General features: G+C 34.3%; 1 protein-coding gene across 2 annotated transcripts; it reads left to right on the forward strand.

Annotated features, from left to right (window-relative positions):
* The first annotated feature begins 702 nt into the window (after positions 1–702).
* On the forward strand, positions 703–8881 carry LOC114390094 (transcription factor GTE8-like). Of its 2 annotated transcripts, XM_028350780.1 has the most exons (11): positions 703–1005; positions 1290–2606; positions 2748–2796; positions 2876–3007; positions 5907–5977; positions 6115–6187; positions 7338–7418; positions 7501–7616; positions 7721–7787; positions 7889–8019; positions 8104–8881. In XM_028350780.1, the coding sequence occupies exons 2-11, from the start codon at positions 1362–1364 to the stop codon at positions 8371–8373; spliced, it is 2235 nt and encodes a 744-aa protein (XP_028206581.1). In that variant the 5' UTR covers positions 703–1005; positions 1290–1361; the 3' UTR covers positions 8374–8881. The 2 variants fall into 2 exon arrangements, with proteins under 2 accessions (XP_028206581.1, XP_028206580.1); XM_028350779.1 differs by having other exon boundaries at positions 703–2606.
* Positions 8882–12063: the final 3182 nt, after the last annotated feature.

The following is a 12063-nucleotide window of genomic DNA, read 5'->3' on the forward strand; positions in this document are numbered from 1 at the left end:
AAAGTTGAGATCAAAGCTACACATAAACATAATTGTTTTTGTTTGAAAAAGTATGATTCTTTAGTTCAATATGGACACAATGCCTATTCCAACATACTTTTAGTTGCTTCAATATCTAACACACATCCTCTTTTCTCAATTGTGCAAACAAACAAACTACACATATTTTATATTTCTCTTTTAACCACCTATTTCTCTCTCGCTCTTTCTTTTATATTTATTTGTATACTCATTCTTTTAATTATTCATTTCTTTTATATTTATTTTTAAATTGATTCCCAATAAAGTTTTAAAAAAATTATAATTAGATACTTAATCATGCAAATTTTATTTAATTGAGTCTCTAAAATTTTTAAAACCACAAAAAATACCTCTTTTTTACAATTTTAATCGTCATTAACTAACTTCAAGTCTCAATTACAAAAAATAATTTGACAACATTATGAAATCAATTACAATTATTTTTTTCTAAAGACGTAGTTAAAAAAGTTCAAATCGTTTAAAACCAGTTAATTAATTAATTTAACCTAAAGATAATAAATTGTGTATAATAACCAAATTATTCAAAAAATTCGGTCTCTATCACAAGTTTCAACACCAGGTCGCATCGCATCCGTTAACTGTACATCGTACGGCTGAGACTCGTTATCAAGCGATGCAAATTGCAAGGAAAGGCGGAATTATTATTTTATTATTATTATATTAAAGGAGACGAGAGCTGAGCTTATGTTCTTCGCTTCACTCTCGTCTCCTTCGTTTCAACCACAAACGTCCCCTCTGCAACGACGTCGTTTTTCTTCTTCTTCTTCTTCTCCGGTTAAGTTCCCGCTTTCAGTAAAACGCGTTTTCTGCAAATTCAGCTAGGGTTTCACTCGAGCCGCGATCTCCATCCCTAGCTCGCCGAGTTTTCTCCTCTTCGGGTTCTTATCTCCGCCGCGTCTGAATTCGCTGTTCCCCTGAATAGAAGAAAGGACTTCGAATTTCGCTGCTTTCAGTTAGTAGCTGGTAATTGATTTGGGTCTTTGGTTCCATTTTGAAGTTAACCTCTGTGGTGGAAGCTGTGTAGTAATTACCTACACCAGTTGTATATCAGTGTGTTTCTTGTTGTTGTTAGAGTTAATAAAAAAAGGGGGATTTGAATTTCTCGCACTTATTGAGTTTGTTTGTTTCTTTAATTTTCGGTGTCTTGTCTTCCCCCTTTTGTACTAGGGTTCCAAGTAGCAGAGAGCACGGTATTGATTTTTTTTTAGTTTGTTTCATTAATTTAATTACTGTGTAACTTTCAACAGTAATCCTGAACTGCACTTGGCCGTTGGGTTTTGTTGGGGAGCTGCGGTTTTTGGTTGATTGAATAATTGAACATGGTGATATCGAAGAGTAGGCTGTCTGGGGGTTATTTTGGGAATGCACTAGATACTGCTGGTGAATCTGAGGGTTCTGGTAGCTCGGGAAGAATAGATACCGAAATTACAGTTTCGGAGGATTCGAGTATCCCCACGAGGAAATGTATTAGTTTGAATTCGAGTCGCCATGATGCGTTTGGTGCTCCCGTGCAAGTTGTTCCCTTGTCGAATATGCCACTTTCTCAGAGAAAAGATCTGGTGCAAAGGTTGAGGTCTGAGCTTGAGCAGATTCGGCTGCTTCAGAAGAAAATCGAACAGCAGAGGACGAATGGTGTTGCATTGTCGTCCTCCAGTGATATTCTCAGCTGTAGTAATGGGAATAATGGGCATCGAGTGGAAAGGGATAAAAAGCCATCAATGTCCAGTTCTGCACCGGGGAATAAAGTGAAGCCGTCGGGTAATAAGAATCAGAAGTCTCGTGGATGGAACCGGGGTTCTTCTGGGAAGTTTGAGTCTGCAGTGCAGTCTGCTTCACCGTCCACTGCGAATGCTATGTTGATGAAAGATTGTGAGTTGCTGTTGAAACGGTTGATGAGTCACCAGTATGCTTGGGTTTTCAAGACCCCTGTGGATGTGGTGAAGTTGAATCTTCCGGATTATTTCACTATTATTAAGCGTCCAATGGATTTGGGAACAGTAAAAAGCAAGTTAGCTGCTGGAGAATATGCTGGTCCACTGGAATTTGCTGATGATGTTAAGCTTACATTTTCAAATGCAATGAACTATAATCCGTCTGGGAATGATGTCCATCTCATGGCTGATACCCTCAATAAATATTTTGAGTTGAGATGGAAAGCAATTGAGAAGAAACTGCCAAAAAGTGATGTTCTGCCAATACCTGCAAAGCCAGACAATAGTGAAGGTGTAAAAACTAAAAGACAAGCGCCTCCTTCAAAAAAGAGGAAAATTGCCTCATTACCCCCTCAACCTAAAGTTATGCCACCTACAAAGAAGGTTATGTCGGATCAAGAGAAGCATGATCTAGGTCGAGAATTGGAGTCTCTTCTGGGAGAAATGCCTATGCATATCATTGATTTCTTAAAAGAACATAGTTCAAATGGTAGAGAATGTGGAGATGACGAGATTGAGATCGATATTGATGATCTCAGTGATGATACCCTGTTCACATTACGAAAGCTTTTGGATGACTTTTTGCAAGAGAAGCAAAAGAACAAAGCAAAAGTTGAAGCATGTGAAGTAGAGGTACCTCCCTACTACTTAACCGTTTAATAAATTAAGCTATTATCACATTGTGTTTGAAGTATACCCATCTCCTTCTCCACAATGGGATGTCAGTCTTACACACACATGATTTGACTTCTGGTTATCTGTTTTCTGTTGCAGGTGTTGAATGATTCTGGACCAAGCAATTCCTCATTGCAACCATTTAAAGGTGTTGTGTTTGTGTCTGTGTGTACACATGTAAATGGATACTGTATTTTTTTTTGTATTTAAATTTGTTCTACTTGTAGGTAATGATCCAGCGGATGAAGAGGTGGACATTGGTGGAAATGAGCCCCCTGTGTCAAGCTATTCTCATGTGGAGATTGAAAAGGATACAACTTACAGAGTGAACAAAAGCCTAAGCCCAGGCAGCTCAAATGGTAAGTAAGATTTAAATTTCCCTATGATGTTCTTGAATACTTAGAGTGACAGTGGTTCCTTTGTCTGTGGAGATTTTACTATAGGAATAGGATATATTTGGTACATGACACTGGAAATATCTTATTATTTAATCAAGTAATGCCCCTAAATGTAGCTTGAATTCCTTCTGATGTTTTTAAACCTGTAATTTTTTCTCCAGTCTTTTGTTGTTGATGGTTTTGGAAGATGGATATTTCAGAAAAACAATATGTTTGCATTATGCATATCATGCTTTTTAATTTTCATATTAATTCAAGATTATGTGATCCTCCATCTGTGTATTTCTTAATTTCATAACAAAAGAAATATCATTCATTTGTGCTACTAGCAGCTACTATCTATATCTATATGTGCACAATAGAGCTTCTCCAAATACTCTGAAAACCTACTCCAAATTTTGCATGCTACCTGACAACTAAGAAACGTGCTGCTGTCCTATAATTTGAACTACTTATCACTGTCAATTAATTCAGAGTTCAGCAGAGTGCCCCAACATGCTGAAAAAGGGAAATGGGGTGCCTGCTTATTTTACTACCGTCATGCCAATACCACCATGTTTTTTGTGACAATTAGTTAATTAAAAATCTTAGTTCATCATATCATATGTGAATGTGACAGTGGTTGATGGATTTGATTACATGACCAGTGTAGTATGTCTACCTTCAATTTCATATTTAGTTGGCTCATTTGTTATAATGTATTTTTAGAAAATAATCTTTGAAGTCTATGTTAACATGTATGCAAAGTGAAAACAAGTGAATTGCATTTTGCTATCACATAGAAAGCAATTGCTTGGTTGTCAAATAAGGGAGTGAGTTTTCACATTTTAATGTTAAATCATGTGGTGGCTGGCAGGTGATTTGTAAGTCTTATCATATTTGATAATTGATATATATGTTAATGGATATTAGCTATATTGTGATGTCACCTCTTAGGATGAGATTGTCCTTTAGATGGATAGAGGAAAGAGAAGTCAGAGGGAAGAGATGGTTAAATCTTACTAGGATGGCTATTTTAAGTCATGACATTTCTTCTGTATGTTGATTTAACACCCATTGTTACAATAAAAATAAGTAATGATAGTAATTAAATTATTCATCCAAAATTTAAATTTTCAAAACAAGGTTTGAAATAATTCCTCATTCATATTGAAAATAGCAAATGAACAAGTTTTTAAGGAAAATAAATCAATATACCCAAAATTGGGGCATCTACTTGCTAATCCACATATTAAAGAACTATACTTATTCAGACACAAGCGACCATTTATTCAAATTAAATACTAACCAATCTAAAAGTAAACTAAGTTAAGGAAATACCGAGTATTCATGTCTCCTCACCGATGTTGTCTTTCTCTGGATTTTGGAAACATTACTTTTAGTGAGATAGAATCCCAGTAAATAAAACAAGTTAAAAAAAAAGGGAGTTTGCAAACTGTGTTCTTAGCCGATGCAATAATAGAAAAACTCAACCATGGTATCTACAAAATAAACTCATAAAAAAATTCTTTAATTCAAGTATGCACTATCCACTTCATAATAAAAGAAAAAAATGATTTAAAAAGTTGGACATCCATACCCAAAGCATTTAGTTGTAAACAGGACCCGGTGATTCCCGGAATCACTTAAATTGACCCTTTGGTTTTTGGAATCAGTGTGAATTTCAGATTCTCTAAGGTTTATAAGCTCATTTTCATACAATGGCGTTCTACTGTTTTTCCCATCCGAAATGGAAGTAACTCTTATCTCATCCCAGTTGTAGGCATGTTCAATAATCAAATATTTGTTTTCCCAGTCCGGATGGAGGTATCTCGTATCCCATCACAAGTTCAAATTTTAGGTATCTGTCTGCCTTCTCCATCCTAGATGGAGGTATGTTTTATCTCATTGTATTTTCAGAATAGAATGTATTCTGTAATTCCTTCCCAGAAAATAAACGTTGCCATCCTGAATGACTAACAATGGGGCATTCAACCCCCACCCACCACCACAGAAATCAATTCCATTAGAGAACAAACCTACAATAATATTTCAAACAAACACTTAAACCACCTGAAAAATCTCCAATTTTCTTGTCAAAACCCAATGGAAATCTCATTCCCCAAGAAATCATTAGGTTACACATATATCCCCAATTACTCTTACCAAAAACTCCAATTGAAGTTTAGAAGAGAGGTTGTTCTACTCACCTCTAAACAAATGTTGATGGTGTTTCTCTCGGTGTATTGGCTGGCACTCCCAGAGGTTTGGTTTTTGGCCTAAGTTTCCAAGAATGGTAATCGATTATCTTCTTACTCCCCCACTCAAGGCAAAATAAACCTTGTAAATGGGAACTCCATCTTGGATAAAAGGATTTTAAGAATTTGGGATGTTACAATTGAATTGAACTTTAGTCATTTTATTTTTAAACTTATTTAGGGAGAGAAAGTTGTGCTCTGTGTATTTTTTTTGTGCCAATATTTAAATGTAGCACTTGATAATTGTGTTTGGTGCGTGCTTTTGCAAGTAGATGTATTTCTTATTTCATAATACATGTAAGGATTATGTCAGTTAAGTTTTCATAAAAAAATATTGAATAGATCACAAGTTTGCTACTAACTGCTTGCAGAATACACACACACACACACACAAACACACTTCTTTTTCTTGTTGTACATTTTCATAGCATTTTTTTTTGTTTTCAATAAGGATAAGACTCTCTCCCTCATCAATAGTTCTTTATGGGTAGCGCATGCTGTTGCATTACGTTTTAGGTCCAAAGTAATTTCTAGGGCTAATGTGCCTGTATTTTTGCTTTTGATGTTTAATTCGAAGGCTTTTTTATGTTAATTAGTGGCCATGTATAATGTCTGTGTTGCAGATACAGACTCTGATAGTTCTTCTGATAGCGAAGCCGATGATGTTAAAGCAAGTCCAGCAAATGTAGCAAAGGTCTTGTTTGATTATTATGAGATTTTATTTTTGTTTAGTAATCTCTTAATTTTTATTGTTTGATTGCGGGTGTTGTTATAGATCCTGTATGATTTTTTTTATATATAGTATAATTATTCATTGAAGTTCTTCTTCAGGCACCAGAAAATCTGGGTTCTGAAGCTCAGTTGGATGAAATGACCATGGCTGCTGCTACTCTTGAAAGAAATCGTGAGTAATTATTTGTCATTTTGTGCTATTTAAAGTTGATCTAGTATGATCTGCAATATGAAACAGAGGTCAACTTACACAACTAAAACTCGACTCTTCCCTCCCATTGTTTGTCTCCTGTTTGTGTTGCATGGATTGTTTATTCCACAATATCTTTTTCTGTAGATTCTTAGTTGGATATCTTTAGTCAGTGCCATACATACTGTGCTTTCTGTAATCCTGGTGCTGCAAGTTAATATTTTTAGCATAATCTGACTGCTGAGGTTGCCCTTTGGTGAACTGATTTTTGAGGATTCATATTGATTATCGATCATTTTAAAGATAGCATATTGTAGAAATAAACTCTTGTGAGCTAAGAGTACACCAACATTTTCTGCGCCATTACCTTCTGTTGTCTCTCAGTAAAACTGTGGCATTTGTGATTTGATAGCTTTAAGTGAGCTTGTGTAATCGAATGAACCCTTGATGAAATACCAAAATAGTTTCATCGGAGAAATACCATTTAACATGTCAGACTAGTGATGGAATATTATAATGACCCCAAAATAAACACATGGGTTACCAAGATTTAGCAGGAAAAAAGGTTTAGTTGATCTTGATATGCTCTTCATATTGTTTTGGGGAAAGTAATGCTGAATTTTGGGAATTTAAGCCTAAATCATATTTGAGTTTCTGGAATTGAGAGCATGCATAAACTCTGAACAAGTTGTCAAGACTCAACACCAAACTTTACTAAAAATAAAAACTTTTAAAATGAATTGTTTTTTGTAAACATTGTCAAACTTAATGAAACTGAACAGTATTCTCAAAAAGTAATTTGAAAGAGCACCCAAGTGAAGTGTAAGAAAGTCAATGAAAAGGTTCCTGTTACTTTAATTATATACAGTAATTATTATGATTTATAAGCCTTATTTTCAAGTAACAATGATTTGATGTGAAACCATCTCTGTATGTTCTTATTGATACATTTCAGACTTGGATTAGGGACTATTACTTGACTAATATTATCAATGTTGTGATAAGTTTATATTTCTGTACTTGCTACTTGCTAGCCGTGAACTGTGTTAGTTATCCTTTAATATTATTTACAACTAAGTTTCTTGGCCATTGCTATACTGACTTAGACTCTGACCCTTTATTTCTTACACAGAATCTGTTAGTGGCTTAGATCAACTTGAGGATAACTCTCAGCATAAGCCAAGTTCTTTTGATTCTGATTGCCAACAAGATGGTAAGAGTGGGTGGATTTTGGAAGATATTGTTTTACTGTTATGTAGGATGATTACACACTGATAATCTTTTCAATGTTGTAGGGGACAGTGCTCCAACTGAGAGACAGGTCTCACCCGATAAACTTTATCGAGCTGCTGTATTGAAGAAACGATTTCTTGATACCATCTTGAAAGCTCGAGAAAAGACACTCACACAGGTAAGTTAAATCTCATGTTTGAGCTCTCCACGAAACTTGCTATACTCATGTTATCCTTCTGATCATTGTTGAATCTGTATTCTGATTTGCTTCAATTGGGTCAGGGTGAAAAGGGGGATCCTGAGAAATTGCGCCAGGAAAGGGAGAAACTGGAGATGGAGCAAAAGAAAGGTGCTTTAAGCATCATACTTGTGTGCTATTATAAAAGTGATTTGCCCAGACGACTGTTTAATAACTAATCCTCTCTGTTGATCCAACTCATTATCGAGCAGAAAAGGCAAGGCTACAAGCAGAAGCAAAGGCAGCTGAAGATGCTCGAAAGCGGGCAGAAGAAGAAGCTGCTGCAGAAGCCAGACGAAAAAGGGAGCTTGAGAGAGAAGCTGCACGGCAAGCATTGCTCCAGGTAAATAACAGTTTCTCGCCAAAAATACATCTATTTGCTTGTTTACTCTGGATTTGATTGGAGCATGTACTGGCATCTGCGCAGATGGAAAAGACTGTTGAAATCAATGAGAATTCTCGGATTCTCGAAGATTTGGAAATGCTTAGAGCTGTACCTGCTGAGCAATTGCCAAGTTCTGTAGATGAGACGAGTCCTGCACACTCTCAGGATGGTCTGGGTAGTTTCAAGTTTGGGAGTAGTAACCCCTTGGAACAACTAGGATTATATATCAAAGCCGACGATGAAGAGGAGGAAGGAGAGCCACCTTGTATTCCAAATCCTGTAAATGATGTAGAAGAGGGTGAGATTGATTAAAAGTTATGCACATATTGTATGATAAATTGAGGATCGAAGTATACTTAATCTTGATCCCAAAAAAGTTCCCAAATTAATGCATTAACATAAGTGGGACGAAGCATATTTTCTTATGGAAGCATTCAGCTTCTAGAAGGGTAATATATTCAGTTTTGGGCTGTGATGGCAATAGAGGAACAGTTTGAACAGAAACTAAGCTATGTTTGGGGCTGTTTGCAATGAAAATAGAAGTAATACATCAACCTTCTTGTTTTTATAAATACTGGCTGGTGGCTAGAGGCTAAAGCATCGCGTCCCTTCGTAGTTCGTATAGGTTATGTTGTACAAAAAAAATAGAATCTGGGAACATACATTGTTGTAGCTCCATCTTTAGATACTTCGTACTTGTATTTGCGTCTGGCTATTCCTTTATTAACTTAGAATTTTGGTTACAATTTTAAAGGCTGTTTCATCTTCAGACATTGAAACGTTTTGGTATATAGCATAGTTAAGGAAACTTAATTGTTCCGTTTGTTTTGTTATCATTTTTGGTGAAACGTTTTCGTATATAATTGCAAAATTAAATATTCTTTCCTGCTTCTACGATATGTAAATAAAATGTTGAAAGCCAAATCTCATTTTCTGCAGGCATTAGGATGGGAAACAATTAATCAATCACCTAAATTTGGAAACTAAAAAAGTAAAAAGGGTAGTTCGAAATGACAATAATTATGTTCAACAAAGTTTACTGACAACGGCAATGCCTGTTTATTTATTTTTCATTTTAGACTTTTACAAGCATGCCAAAAAGGGTAACCCAACCTAAATAATGATTGAGATTTTTTTATTTTTAGGGAATGTGTCAATTTAAGTATTTAACTTTGAGTTTAATAGTCTGTATTGAGGAGTTATAATTTGATTTGATGGTTAGAATCTCTCATAGTAATAATTCAAAAATTTTCTATTAACAATAACATTTGTTGATAAGAAAAAAGTAATAATACATTGACAATGTAAAGTATATTTACACTCATCCAATCAGAAATTATCATCAATATGATTTTTAAGGTGATTATTTTAAAAGTTAACGAATTTATTATATATTATGTAATATTATTTTATACTTTTAGTGCATAACATATTTTCTCTTTTAACTTTTGTTGGTGTAACTAATGATGATGATTCTATAACAAAGAAGATAGAAGATGCAAGTTTTCGAGGTGAGGGTAAACACGAATCTTTAAATTCAATTTATTTTTGCCAACCTTTTATTAAAATTGAAAGTAATAGAGTGTCTGACGGGATCCTCTTTAGGATACAACGAAGTTACTTGGTATGGTTATCACATCCACAATCAAGTGTGTTGTCAATGACAATTCATAGAATAATAGTTTCATTTATTCTTCACACACAAGGAAAGAAAGGTAATGATTTGAATGCAAAAAATTTGGTGAATTCTATATTTTTCTTATGTTTTTTTTGCATGTAGATTAGTTCTATTAGTCATCTCATTTCTTTTGATGAATAGTTAAATCTCATGACCTTCGATGGAAAAGTATATCTTGGCGAAGAATCACATCTCATGATCCTTGAGAAAGAGTAGCATCTTATACTTACAACTTTGCATAAATAAACACATAATTTTCATTAATTTTGAAAATCTCTCGCAATCCCCCATCATTTTCAAAATATATCCAAATTTCCTTATTTCAAAAATTATAATTTCAAATAAATGTATCTTACTATTTAAACCTTTACTTAGTGAATCATGGATTTCACTCATAACGGATATTTTGGTAGACGAGCGTTGAAGCAAATAATCATTAGAACACGGGTGCATAACTTATACATGCAATCTCGATGTTATTATACATATTATAAAAGTGACACGTTTAATAAAGTCTTGTGTTGGGTATTCTTTTCATGAGAGCTTTAAGAGTCAAATACTTAAATCCAAGAAGTAACCTCACTTCACTCCTATATATGTAGATTTTATAAGAAGTGCTCCGTTATAAACACTTTAGCACATGCATGCTTTAAATCCATTAAGAACAAATTTCATCCTTCCACTTTTATTTACTTTATGATCTAAGTACTTTTTAACCCTTGGGACTATTGATAAATAGGAATTTTTGTGGACTTAAAGTATGAGTTTTGGGCTTATTTTTCTCTATTTTTGATTAGTTTATTGACAAAAATTCATGGATTTTTGTGAAGTGTGCAACAATCAGGATAAAATTTGAATAATGTGGAACAGTGCAAAGAGACATTGGAAAAGAGCCAAAAGAGAGCACTATTGAAAAGCACAACCATGCTTCATATAGCATGATTGTGTACTCCTACTGATTTTGGGAAGATTGTGCTCTATTTCCCACAAATGGAGCATTAATGTCAAGATTCTAAGAATGACTATGCTCCCCCATAGCAAGCATGACCGTGATGCTTCTTGAATTTGAAATTCAAATTGTCCACCTAGAGAGAACGGTTGCGCTCCCTGTAGCACGACCATGCTACTTAACACATCAATTACATTTTTTTTGTTTTACTAATGGAAAAGGGTTACACGGTTAAAAAATAGACTTCTTGAGTGGAGTGAGTGACTCTGAGAGAAAATTGTTTAAGGAGGAAAGATGTGAGCTATATCACGAGGGTTCCAAATTGTAAAATTTCTAGTCTCTTTTATGTATTTGAGGATGATTATATGTTGTTTGAGCCTATATCTTGTTGATTCCTTATTTCTCAAGTTCTGATGCAATATGTTGTAAAGCCCAAATTTTAATAACTGAACTATTTTTGTGATTGTTCAATTGATTCTTTATATTGATTTTATCTTCTTTAAAATTACTTAAGTGTGAGTCAAGTTTCAATTACTCACGATTAATTAGATATGGGCTTGAGTCTCATCCCATGATGTTTACATGTCACTTCCCTTGTTAATCCGTAAAAAAACAACACAATTTCTTTCTATTCTAATAAATATTATGGATATTACTTCATTTGCAATTAGATCATTCACATATATAAATATGTCTAACTCAGATTTTTCATTATATACTTGACTATATGTCTTTGATAGTGTTGATTGATTATCACAATGTATGAATATTGGTGCAATTGGCTTTGGCCAAATTGACATCTCATACAACAAATTTCGTACCCATTTTGCCTCTTTGCTACCTACAACCAAGTCTATGTATTTTGGAACCTTAGTAGACTCAACAATGCAAGTTTGTTTCTTGGAACTCCAAGATATAACACATCCACCAAGAGTGAAGACCCACCCACTAGCTGAAGAGCGGTCTTATATGAGTTACCCAACTAAGGTACTCACTATAGTTCAAACTATAATTCATTGTCCCTTTCTAGTATTTTACTACTCTTTGAACAACATGCCAATGCTATTTAATTGGGTTACATTTATACCTACTTAATCTTCCCACAACATATGTTTCGTTGGTCGATTGTATATATTAAACACCCAATTATCTTTGAATACTTGAGTTGGGCTACTAGATTTGGTACTAAATTAATGTTTTGGCTAAAAATAATAGAAATAGATTGACAATCAAATAATCAAATTTTTTAACACTTTATATAATATGAGTGGGATAATCCTATATTATCACCATCTATAGTTATTCTAATTTCTAGAATCACATCAGCTACTCTTAAATCTTTCATGTCCAAATTTTTTGACAAAAAACTCTTAGT

This window comes from Glycine soja, chromosome 16 (assembly GCF_004193775.1).
Source record: "Glycine soja cultivar W05 chromosome 16, ASM419377v2, whole genome shotgun sequence".
Classification (NCBI taxonomy): Eukaryota; Viridiplantae; Streptophyta; class Magnoliopsida; order Fabales; family Fabaceae; genus Glycine; species Glycine soja.

What these genes read in the sequence shown, in the direction of transcription:
- LOC114390094 (XM_028350779.1), top strand. Translation starts at nt 1,362, where the DNA reads ATGGTGATATCGAAGAGTAGGCTGTCTGGGGGTTATTTTGGGAATGCA. An exon ending in GGAGATGGAGCAAAAGAAAG is followed by an intron (nt 7,788 to 7,888) that starts GTGCTTTAAGCA and finishes ATTATCGAGCAG; the next exon opens with AAAAGGCAAGGCTACAAGCA. An exon ending in CACGGCAAGCATTGCTCCAG is followed by an intron (nt 8,020 to 8,103) that starts GTAAATAACAGT and finishes GCATCTGCGCAG; the next exon opens with ATGGAAAAGACTGTTGAAAT.